This window comes from Hypanus sabinus, chromosome 10 (genome assembly GCF_030144855.1).
Source record: "Hypanus sabinus isolate sHypSab1 chromosome 10, sHypSab1.hap1, whole genome shotgun sequence".
NCBI classification, from domain to species: domain Eukaryota; kingdom Metazoa; phylum Chordata; class Chondrichthyes; order Myliobatiformes; family Dasyatidae; genus Hypanus; species Hypanus sabinus.
Window position 1 is genome coordinate 157,990,518 of NC_082715.1, and position 13,153 is coordinate 158,003,670.

Consider the following 13,153-nt stretch of genomic DNA (forward strand, 5'->3'; position numbering starts at 1 on the left):
GCCAGGAAGGTGGAGGCCAGATGTCTGCAGGCCAGGGCCAGGAAGGTGGAGGCCAGATGTCTGCAGGCCAGGGCCAGGAAGGTGGAGGCCAGATGTCTGCAGGCCAGGGCCAGGACGGTGGAGGCCAGATGTCTGCAGGCCAGGGCCAGGAAGGTGGAGGCCAGATGTCTGCAGGCCAGGGCCAGGACGGTGGAGGCCAGATGTCTGCAGGCCAGGTCCAGGACGGTGGAGGCCAGATGTCTGCAGGCCAGGGCCAGGAAGGTGGAGGCCAGATGTCTGCAGGCCAGGGCCAGGAAGGTGGAGGCCAGATGTCTGCAGGCCAGGGCCAGGAAGGTGGAGGCCAGATGTCTGCAGGCCAGGGCCAGGAAGGTGGAGGCCAGATGTCTGCAGGCCAGGGCCAGGACGGTGGAGGCCAGATGTCTGCAGGCCAGGGCCAGGAAGGTGGAGGCCAGATGTCTGCAGGCCAGGGCCAGGACGGTGGAGGCCAGATGTCTGCAGGCCAGGTCCAGGACGGTGGAGGCCAGATGTCTGCAGGCCAGGGCCAGGAAGGTGGAGGCCAGATGTCTGCAGGCCAGGGCCAGGAAGGTGGAGGCCAGATGTCTGCAGGCCAGGGCCAGGAAGGTGGAGGCCAGATGTCTGCAGGCCAGGGCCAGGACGGTGGAGGCCAGATGTCTGCAGGCCAGGGCCAGGAAGGTGGAGGCCAGATGTCTGCAGGCCAGGGCCAGGACGGTGGAGGCCAGATGTCTGCAGGCCAGGGCCAGGATGGTGGAGGCCAGATGTCTGCAGGCCAGGGCCAGGACGGTGGAGGCAAGACGTCCATGAGCCTGAGAGTTCAGGGTCAAGGACTATGTGTGTGCATGCGTGGAAGGAGGATGGGAAAGGACTTGTTGCTGCTGCTGTTGCTCTTCTGCTGAACGTTGTGGGCAGAAAATGTTGATATTATTTTTAAGTTTACCAGTTTTCAGGCTGGAGAAGCAACACTTTACTCCGTATGAGTAGCCTCCAACCTGACGGCTTGAACATCAATTTCTCTAACATCCATAATTACTTTCCCTGTCCCTTCCCTATTCTGGTTATCCTCTCATCATTTTCTCATCCTCCACCCTCATCACCCCCCTCTTGTTTTCTTCTTCCTTCCCTTTATCTCATGGCCCACTGTCTTTTATCCTCCTTATCAGCCACCCCCTCCCTCCACCCACCTACCTCTCACCTATCACCTGCCAGCCTGTACTCCTGCTCCCCCCCACCTTTCTGCCCCATTCTAGCCCAGTCCTGATGAAGGGTCTCGGTCGAAACTGCTCTGGAGAGGCTGCCTGATCTGCAGAGTTCCTCCAGCATTTTGCATTGCTCAATATTTCCAGCAACTGCAGAATCTCTTGTGCCTATAAACCCCAGTTCTAAATTCTCCCTCGACAGAAACTAGCTCTTCACACCCAGCCATTCAAAGTTCCTCAGGATCCACTGTCCCCTGTCACATTCAAGCCCAGCCAGCCTAGCTATCTGCTTGATCCAGGTCTCATAAGTGTTCACCAAGCTGCTTTCACTGTATTTACATTCTTCCTTAAAAAAAAAATGAAGACCCACACATTGCACCATTTTCTAGAAATGATATTACCAGTGTCTCACACAAACTTTCTTGTCTACCAGTCCTGAGTAATCCTTGTTCTCCTATACGCTTCAAGGCCTGGACCGCCTGCAACAGGCATTCAAGCACTTGATAACCACTACCACCATCTCTGCAACCCTCCAGATCCACTAGAGAAAAAAATAAGGAACCAGTGTCAACACATTCTCCCAGCCCAACACCTCCCACACAGGCCAAGTTACTCCCTTGGTTGTGGGTTAGTTGGGCAGGCTATAGTTTTCACGTACCCATCATCAACTCCCAAAGCTGACCGTCAAAGCTCTGCCAAAGGAACACACCTCCAGCTGGGCACTGAGAAGATCAAGTCTCCATGAACCCCCACCAACTCTTGGCTGGCTAAAATATCTTTGATAACAGTTTGATCATTACAGGGACAAGGGGTGGGGTTCACAAAGAACTCACGTCTCCTTTAGTACACCCACAACTCAGACTGCCAAACCCCAGAACTAAACATGGAACCAATCATTTGAAAATCTAGGCACAGACATTATACCAAGCCTTTCCATCAGCATACAATGCCTACACCCAGTTAACCTCTTTAACAAAAGCACTTACCTTTCCATCCACAACAGCAGAAAGGCTGAGGTAATCAAAGATCTCGGTGCAGTACCTCCACACAGTTATCGACCCATATTTACGCAAGCACTCATCATAAAAACCATACACCTGGGTAATCTGCCTGCTCTCATGATTCCCTCTGATCAGCGTGATTCTGTCAGGATAGCGAACCTATTGCACACAACAGATCTTGGTTAGTGATGAAAGAACCAGCTGATGGTCCACTGGTCACAGTGTTGGACCACAAACCAAGGATATGAGCTAAAGCAGAATCACACTTTTTGGAAAGAACATTATATTCGATTCCAGTTCCAGGGTTATAACTATATGGATTGTAAGGTGTTTTATAAGGTGGTCAAAAGAAGTTATTGCACACACAAGTTGAGAGCTCATGATGTAGAGAAGACACTAACATGCAGAATATTAGCTCGAGAACAGGCTCAGGAAAACGGGTCACTTTCAGGTTGGCGGACTGTAGCTAAGACAGCACAAGGTCAGCACTGGGATTCCAGCTATTTTCAATAAAATGACTTGGCTGAAATGACTGAGTTCACTGAAACCAAAATGTGCTGATGATACAAACAGATGGAAAAGCAAGATTAGAGGACCACCATATGTGGAAAGGGACACCAAGGGCAAAAATTTAGGAGATGGTGGGAAAGGAAGTAATGTGGTCTGGTAGAAGAAAGGGCAATCACTCCACGCAAAGGTGAGGAGTCAGCAACCTGGCAGAAATGAGCTCACCTTCAGTGCTAATAGCAGCAAGAATGTCTCAACACTGTAGAAGCCTCTGTCAACAAAATCTCCCATGAACAGGTAGTTAGTTTCAGGAATGTCTCCTCCAACCTGTGGCAGACAAAGCAGATGTTCAGGACAATCAATCCTGATCTTGCGGAGTCTGACCGCCTAAGTCCAAGGCTATGATAAGCACGAGAGAACATACAGAAATTACTGGAAGACAGCATCACAAGATCACTAAGGACTTCGACTACCATGGTATTTAGAATATAAGAAACATAAGAAATAGGAGCAGGAGTCGGCCATCTGGCCCATCGAGCCTGCCCAGCAATTCAATAAGATCATGGCTGATCTCTCCATCTACCTGCCTTTTCCCCATAACCCTTAATTCTCCTACTATGTAAAAACCTATCTAACTGTATCTTAAATATATTTAGTGAAGAAGCCTCAACTGTTTCTCCGGGTAGAGAATTCCAGATTCACCATTCTCTGGGAAAAAACAGTTTCTCCTCATCTCCCTCCTAAATCTTCTCCCTAGGGGATCTTGAGGCAATGTCCCCTAGTTCTAGTCTCACCTACCAATGGAAACAACTTGTTCAAGCGTAATACACTAGGTTTAGATCTAACTATTTCATCCTCCATCTGTATACGAAATTCAATCATAGTATGATCACTCTTTCCAATCATTAATCTTACCTGTCTCATTGCACAGGACTAGATCCAAGATAGCATTTTTCCTTTTAGGTTCACTAACATGCTGCTCAAGAAAGCCATCACGGATGCATTCTATGAAGTCCTCCTCAAAACTTTCTTGACCAACCTGATGCAACCAATCTATGTGGAAGTTGAAATCACCCATGTCAACTGCCGTTCTGTTCTTACAAGCCGCAGTTATTTCTTGGTTAATTTGGGTCTTTTAAAAGACTCCTGGACAGATACATGGAGCTCAGAAAAATGGAGGGCTAAGGGTAACCCTAGGTAATTTCTAAGTTAAGGACACGTTCGGCACAACTCTGTGGGCTGAAGGGCCTGTATTGTGCTATAGGTTTTCTAGGTTTCTAATCGCCTCTGCCACTGCAATATTTTTATTAACACCCACCAGTGATTTTTTTCCCCTTTACTATTCTTAATCTCTACCCAGGTGAACTCAACATTCTGTTCTGTAGATCTTATATCATCTCTCACAATCGTCCTGATCTCATCCCTAACCGAGAGCGCCACCCCACCTTCTCTGCCTTCTTTCCTATCTTTCCGTATTACCTGATACACTTGGATACTTAATTCCCAGTCATCTCCACCTTGCAACCAGGTTTCTGTAATGGCCACTAAATCATATGCGTTGGTACTGATCTGTGCCACAAGTTCACCAACCTTGTTTCTAATAATGTGGGCATTTAGATAAAGAGTCCTTATACTCATTGTCCTTTTAGAATCTAGTGACCTATGCGATTTTTGCTTTTTACTTTTATGCACTCTACTCCTACTTTTTTCTTCACTAACTCTAGCTTTGGCCTCTGCATCACTTCCCTCTTCTTTTCTTTTTTTTTAAATTTATTAAATTTTAGAAATTACGAAGAATAAATGCAATAGTAAAATAATGAGAAAGATAATATTAACCCTCCCCCCTCCCCTTAACCTTTATCTAAAGAAAAAAAAAAGAAAAAAGAGAAAGATTGCCTGGATATCAGAGGATCCCCACATGCTTCATGGAGTTCAAAACAATTTTGATATTTATTTTTTACTTTCTCCAATAATTTTATCTTCAAAGGACCTATGTATTTAATCCTATCTTTTGTAAGTATGGGAGCCAAATTTTCAAAAATATATCATATTCATTTCTTAAATTATACGTAATTTTTTCAAATGGAATACAACTATGTATTTCGTTATTCCGACGATCCATAGTTAAATATAAATCAGATTTCCAACTAACTGCGATAACTTTTTTGGCTACTGCCAATGCAATTTTTATAAATTTTTTCTGATACTTGTTCAATTTAAGTTTCGGTATTGCACCTTCAATGTCTCCTAATAAAAATAATAGTGGACTATGTAGGAGTTGTACTCCAGTAATTTGTTCCAATAAAAGTCTTAAATTTATCCAAAATGGTTGAATTTTAAAACAAGACCAAGTAGAATGTAAAAAGGAACCAATTTCTTGATTACATCGAAAACATTGGTCAGACATATTTGAATTTAATCTATTTATTTTCTGTTATATATAATTGATGTAAAAAATTATATTGTATTAATCTAAGTCGAACATTTATTGTATTTCTCATACTATCAGAACATAATCTTGACCAGTTTTTCCCATCAATTTTAACATTCAAATCAGATTCCCATTTTTGTCTTAATTTATGAATTCCTAATTTAATTATTTGCTTTTGAATCAAATTATACATACAAGATGTAATTTTTTTAATTCTTCCTTTCTGAATCAATATTTATTTCACTAGGTTTTGGCATCAACATTGTTTGTCCCAGCTTTTCTCGTAAATAGGCTCTTAATTGAAAATAACAGAAAAGAGTGTTATTTGATATTTTATATTTATTTTTTAATTGATCAAACGACATCAATATACCTCCTTCGAAACAATCACCTATATATTTAATCCCCTTTTGGAACCAATTATGTAAAAGTTTATTGTCCATTGTAAAAGGAATAAGTCTATTTTGAATTAAAGTTCTTTTTGCTAATAAAGATTTCTTTATCTCATCATCCACATTTACCTTATTCCATAAATCAATCAAGTGTCTTAATATAGGAGATTCTTTTTTTTCCCGTATCCATTTGGATTCCCATTTATATATAAAATCTTCTGGTATGTTTTCTCCTATCTTATCCAATTCTATTTTAATCCATGCCAATTTTTCTTCATCAAAAAAAGACGCAATAAATCTAAGTTGATTTGCTTTATAATAATTCTTAAAATTTGGAAGTTGTAACCCTCCTAGATCAATTTTACATGTCAATTTTTCCAATGATAATCTTGACATCTTACCTTTCCAAAGAAATTTCCTTACATATTTATTCAGTTCTTGAAAAAACTTCTGAGGTAATTGTATTGGTAAATTTTGAAATAAATATTGCAATCTAGGAAATATATTCATTTTTACAGCATTAACTCTACCTATTAATGTTATTGGTAACATCATCCATTTATCAAGATCCTCTTTTATTTTTTTAATACTGACAAATAATTTTGTTTATATAAATTTTTTATATCATTATCAACTCTAATACCTAAATATTTTATCCCATTCATTGACCATCTAAATTGAGTTGCTAATCGACATTGATTGTAATTTCCTTTGGTGAGGGGTAAAATTTCACTTTTATCCCAATTTACTTTATAGCCTGATACTTTCCCATATTCTTCCAATCTAAAAGATAATCTTTGCAACGATTGCAATGGGTTTGTTAAATAAATCAAAACATCATCAGCAAATAAATTAATCTTATATTCTTCTTGATTAACTCTAAAGCCCCCAATATCTGAATCTGTTCTAATTAATTCTGCAAATGGTTCTATTGCCAATACAAATAAAGCAGGTGATAATGGGCAGCCTTGTCTAGTTGACCTCGTTAAGCAAAATGGTGTTGAAATCTGACCATTTGTAACGACTTTAGCTTGAGGATTAGTATTTAAGGTTTTAATCCATTGTATCAAAGATTTTCCTAACTCATATTTTTCCAATACCTTAAATAAAAAATCCCATTCCAATCTATCAGATGCTTTTTCTGCATCCAAATCCACACTCATTTCCTCTCTTTTTTGTGCCAGATGAATAATACTAAGTAACCGAGTTATATTATCCATTGATTGTCTATTTTTAATAAAACCTGTTTGATCCATATGTATTAATTTTGGTAAATATTTAGATAATCTATTAGATAAAATTTTTGCTAGTATTTTATCATCTGTATTCAACAAAGATATAGGCCTGTATGATGTTGGTTTTAAATATCTTTTTTTGGCAATACAGTTATGATCGCTGTTAAAAAAGACTGCGGAAGTTTATGCATTCTTTCCACTTGGTATATTAATTCCATAAAAGGAGGAATTAATAAATCTTTAAATTTTTTATAAAATTCAGGAGGGTAACCATCTCCTCCTGGGGATTTATTACTCTGAAGTGATCCTAAAGCTTCTTCAACCTCTTTTAATGTAAAGGGCATATCTAATCATTTCTGTTGTTCCAAATTTAATTTTGGAAGAGTTATTTGTGATAAAAATTTATCTATCTCAGCAGTCTTATTTTGTGATTCTGATTGATATAGTTCAGTATAAAAATTTTTGAAAGTTTCATTAATTTCTAAAGGCTTATAAGTAACCTTATTTATACTTGTTCTAATTGCATTTATTGTTTTAGAAACCTGTTCTGTTTTCAACTGCCAAGCAAGAATTTTATGCGATCTTTCACCTAATTCATAATATTTCTGTTTAGTTCTCATAATTACTTTTTCTGTACGATATGTCTGGAATGTATTATATTGTAGTTTTTTATTAAAAAGTTGTCTTCGTTTTTCTTCTGTCATATATCTTTGAGATTCTTTTTCTAACTTTATGATATCTTTTTCCAATTGATCTATTTCTGCTGCATATTCCTTTTTAATTTTAGATGTATAATTTATAATCTGACCCCTTAAATATGCTTTCATCGCTTCCCATACTACAATTTTATCCTCAACTGAATGTAGATTTGTATCCAAACAAAATTGAATTTGTTTTTCCATAAAATCACAAAAATCTTGATGTTTTAATAGAGTTAAATTAAATCTCCATCTATAAATCAATTCCTCCTTATCCATCATTATCATTGTCATTATCAAGGGGGAATGATCTGACAATATTCTTGCTTTATATTCCACACTTTTCACTCTATCTTGAATATTTTTTGATAAAAAAAATCAATCCTTGAGTAAGTTTTATGTCTGTTTGAATAAAATGCGTAATCTCTTTCTCGTGGATTAATTTTTCTCCATATGTCAATCAGATTTAAATCTTTCATTAATGATAAAGTTAGTTTTGTTACTTTTGATTTTACAGCACCTTTAGTTGATCTATCCAGAACTGGATCTAAACAAAAATTAAAATCTCCACTGATTAATATTTTGTCATGTTCATCAGGCAAGTTAAAAAAAACTTGTATAAATTTTGTATCATTTTCATTTGGTGCATAAATGTTCATAAAAGTCCATATTTCTGAAAAAATTTGACAATGTATAATCACATATCTCCACCCAGAATCAATTATTACATTTTGTATTTTAATTGGTAAAGATTTATTAACCAGAATTGCAACTCCTCTTGATTTTGAATTAAATGAAGCTGCAATGACATTTCCAACCTAATCTCTCTTTAATTTCTTATGTTCTGTTCTTGTTAAATGCCCCTCTTCTTTTCTGTGTGGGTTCCCATCCCCCTGCCATATTAGTTTAAAGCCTCCCCAACAGCACTAGCAAACAATCTCCCTCGGACATTGAATTATACCATTCAGATTTACACCTGTGTACGTAATTGAATGTAACTCACTTTAAAAAGCTCTTTGAGATCGTAGAATTGCCCATGGATGTCTCCACATACCTACAAGGAAAAAGAAACAAACCGAGAAGATAAACAATTACTTCTGGGCGTACCTCCATGAACCTACTTCCTCAGAGGTTTCAGGGAAGAAGTTCATGTGTTGCTCAAAAACATTTCAGAACAGACCAGTTTACGAGTGGGAAGATCATTCTGAAGTACACCTTTAAAGAAGGTCACTGCTGCAGGACCCAAAATCTGCGACAGCTCTGAATTTTAAGCAACTGCTTTAGTGAACAAGTGTTGATGGAAGTGTTCGCAGGTGTTAACTTACTAGGAAGTGAGCAGAATGCCGCTCCAGTTTAACTCAGGGAGATGGAGTCGGGCCACCTTCGACTGCAGCCCAGTGTTCAGAGAGTGAAGGTTGACCAAAACTCAATGTGATTGGCCACATTAAGACAGCTGGAGAACCTATGCTAGGTAATTCAACTCAAAGTCTCTACACCATCTCCAAAATGCAAGGCAGGAGTGTGAGGGAAAACTCCCCTTTCCTGCACATTGACAGGACACCCGAGAGAATCTAGGAAACAGCCATCTTTTAATTTATTTCACTCTAATATAGTAATCACAGGTTTGACAACAATTTCATACAAAATGAGGTAACTCACAGTGACTGGAGAATTCACTTGTTGAACGTTGCTCTCTTCAGAAAGAATCTCCCTGTTCAGGCATAAAGGATATTGTATGTCACTCTTTTCATAAAGTATTTAATTATTACCCCAAGTTCACACTGCTGAGTCAGTGATGCTAAAAAAAAAATGCCAGGAACATTTCATTTCAGAACCCTTCAATATGCTGTAACGTCAAAAGAAATTAATCCATGGCCAATTATTTTAATTCCAGTTCCCATTCCCCTAACACTGTGGTTCACAGCCTCCTCTACTATCAAGTTGAGGCTAGACAAAGATCAAAGAACGAACAACTCATTCTGCCTTGATAATCTCCAAGATAGCATGAACATCAATTTCACTACTTCCCTCTTATCCCACAACACCCCCCAGCTCTTTCCATCCCCACCCACTCCATCTGCTTATCATCCATACATTTTTCTCCAATTCCCTCCCAACTCCTTCCCATTATTCCATGGCTCATTGTCCTCTTCTATCAGATTCCATCTTCTTTGTCACTTCCACCTATCACCTAGCTTTTCCATATCATTTTCACCCTCCTCCCTCAACTGGATCCACCTTCACCAATTTTTATATAAAATCTCAACCTCTCTCTATACGTATATATTGATACCAATATACATATATAATACACAGATTATCTACTCTCTCCTTCCAGTTCAGATGAAGTGTATCAATACAAAACACTGACCATTTCCTTCCATAGATCCTGCCTGACCTGCTGAGTTCCTCCAGAATTATGTGTTGCTCCAGATTTCCAGCTTCTGCAGTCTTTTGTCTTTAATCAACCAGGTAACTGCTCAGGATTTCTTGAAGCAATTAAACAATAACAAATGTTCTTTACTGAACCATCACACTAACGCTGGAGGAACTCAGCAGGCCAGGCAGCATCTATGGAGAAGTAAACAGCCAATGTTTCAGGCTGAGACCCTTCACCAGGACTGGAAAGGAAGGGGAGCAGCTCCAGCATTTTGTGTGTGGTTTTGGATTTCTAGTATCTGCAGATATTCTTGTGTTTCTTTACTGAAAGTAGCCTCTCTGGTCAGAGTGATTCAAGAGTTAATTCTGGTCCAGATCAGAAGGATTTCCAATCAGTATGAAGCCCACCTCCCAACCATTTAGAATCTAAATGACTGCCTTTGAGGAACATAAGAACATAAGAGATGGGAGCAGGAGTAGGCCAATCGGCCCCTCAAGACTGCTCCGCCATTCAACAAGATCATGGCTGATCCAATCTTAACTCTAGTTTTCACTGAATCCCACAAGGCAACAGTGCCAACCAACAGGGCACCATGCCGCCCATTTTATTTTATTATTCATCCCGCCCAAACCCATGTGATCACCCAGGGAAAAGAAAACGATTTGCCAATTGAGGAGAAAAAATCTGGAAAATTCCTCAACGACCCATCCAGGCTATCGAAAACTGGCCCAGGAGATCACATGGCTGACCTAAACCTAGCCTCATGTCCACTTACCTGCTCGCTCACCGTATCCCCTAATGCCATTTTTATCCAGGAAAATGTCTATCTCCGTTTTGAATTTATTGAGTGTAGTAGCTTCCACGGCTCTCTGGGGCAATAAATTCCACAGCCCCACTACCCTCTGAGTGAAGAAATTTCTCCTCATCTCAGTCCTGGAACAGCATCCCCTTATTTTAAGATTATGCCCCCTAGTCTTAGTTTCACCCATCATTGGGAACATTCTCCCCGCATCCACCCGATCAAGCCCCTTCACAATCTTATATGTTTCAATAAGATTGCCTCTCATTCTTCGGAACTCCAATGAATCCCAATCTACTCAACCTCTCATCATACATCAACCTACCCATCCCCAGAATTAACTTAGTGAACCTTCTCTGCACTGCCTCGAGAGCCAGTATGTCCTTTTTTAAATATGGACACCAGAACTGCATGCAGTACTCCAGGTGTGGTCTCACCAATACCCGGTACAACTGCAGTAAGACCTCCCTGTTCTTATACTCCATCCCCCTAGCAATAAAAGCCAGCATTCCATTGGCCTTCTTGACCACCTGCTGCACTTGCATACTAACTTTTTGAATTTCCTGCACCAGGACCCCCAGATCCCTTTGCACAGAAGCACTTTCCAGTTTCTCCCCATTTAGATAATAACTTGCTCTATTATTTTTCCTGCCAAAGTGCAAGACCTCACACTTGTCAGTATTATATTTCATCTGCCAAATGTCTGCCCAATCACTCAGCCTATCTATGTCCCCCTGCAGGGTTTCAATGTCCTCCACACTCATTACACTCCCTCCCATCTTTGTGTCATCAGCAAACTTCGATACGTTGCACTTAGTCCCTTTCTTCAAATCATTAATATAGATTGTAAAGAGTTGGGTTTCCAACACCGACCCCTGTGGAACACCACTAGTCACCAACTGCCAGTCTGAGAATAAACCATTTATCCCAACTCTCTGTTTTCTGTTAGAAAGCCAATCCTCCACCCATGCCAGAATATTATCCCCAATCCCATGATTTTTTACTTTAAGTAATAATCTTTGGTGTGGCACCTTGTCAAATGCCTTTTGGAAGTCCAAATACACCACATCCACTGGTTCCCCTTTATCTACTCTATATGTTATGTCCTCAAAGAACTCCAATAAATTTGTCAAACATGACTTCCCTTTTGTAAAGCCATGCTGACTTTGTCCTATTAAGCTATGTTTATTCAAACGCCCTGTTACTGTTTCCTTAATTATCGATTCCAACATTTTGCCAACCACAGATGTTATGCTAACTGGCCTATAATTCCCAGCCTTCTGTCTATTTCCCTTTTTAAATAAAGAAGTTACATTAGCATTTTTCCAATCTGCCGGGACCATTGCCGAGTCCAGCGAGTTTTGAAAAATTATCACTAATGCACCCACAATCCTGACAATCCACAAAGTAGGTGCTATGTCAGTAACTATCCTCTAATACAGGTGTACATGCTCACGAGCCCATTTCAAACAAGGAACACTGCCCAGGCACTGAACTACCAAGCTACCACTTAAAACTTCTCAAACGTGGACAATTAGTGGGAGAAGCAGAAACATAGAAAACCTACGGCACAATACAGGCCCTTCGGCCCACAAAGCTGTGCCGAACATGTACTTACCTTAGAAATTACTGAGGGTTACCAATGGTCCTCTATTTTTCTAAGCTGCATGTACCCATCCAGGAGTCTTTTAAACAACCCTATTGTTTCCGCCTCTACTGCCGCCCCCAGCAGCCCATTCCATGCACTCACCACTCTGTGTAAAAAAAACTTAACCCTGACATCTCCTCTGTACCTACTTCCAAGCACCTTAAAACTGTGCCCTCTCGTGCTAACCACTTCAACCCTGGGAAAACGTCTCTGACTATCCACATGATCAATGACTCGCATCATCTTGGACACCACCATTAGGTCACCTCTCATTCTCTGTCGCTCCACGGAGAAAAGACCGAGTTCACTCAACCTATTCTCATAAGGCATGCTCCCCAGTCCAGGCAACATCCTTTTAAATTTCTTCTGCACACTTTCTATGGTTTCCACATCCTTCCTGTAGTGAGGCGACCAGAACTGAGCACAGTACTCAAAGTGTAGTCTGACTAGGGTCCTATATAGCTGCAACATTACCTCTTGGCTTTTAAACTCAATTCCATGATTGATGAAGGCCAATACACCGGATGCCTTCTTAACCACAAAGTCAACCTGCGCAGCAGCTTTGAGAGTCCTATGGACTCGGACCCCAAGATCCCTCTGATACTCCACACTGCCAGAGTCTTACCATTAATACTATATTCTGCCATCATATTTGACCTACCAAAATGAACCACCCCACACTTATCTGGGTTGAAATCCATCTGCCACTTCTCAGCCCAGTTTTGCATCCTGTCAATGCCCCGCTGTAACCTCTGACAGCCCTCCACACTATCCACAGCAACCCCAACCTTTGTGTCATCAGCAATTTTACTAACCCATCCCTCCACTTCCTCATCCAGGTCATTTAT

General features: G+C 40.3%; 1 protein-coding gene across 2 annotated transcripts in view; it reads right to left on the bottom strand.

Annotated features, from left to right (window-relative positions):
* LOC132401266 (serine/threonine-protein phosphatase 4 catalytic subunit-like) overlaps positions 1-13,153 on the bottom strand; it is a 99,675-nt gene that overhangs the window by 24,775 nt on the left and 61,747 nt on the right. For both annotated transcript variants that reach the window (XM_059983299.1, XM_059983300.1), the window contains exons 3-6: positions 9,138-9,189; positions 8,482-8,532; positions 2,948-3,049; positions 2,201-2,374 (exon numbers count right to left, since the gene is read on the bottom strand). In XM_059983299.1, coding sequence (XP_059839282.1) covers positions 2,201-2,374; positions 2,948-3,049; positions 8,482-8,532; positions 9,138-9,189 — 379 coding nt within the window. The remainder of the gene's footprint in view (positions 1-2,200; positions 2,375-2,947; positions 3,050-8,481; positions 8,533-9,137; positions 9,190-13,153) is intronic.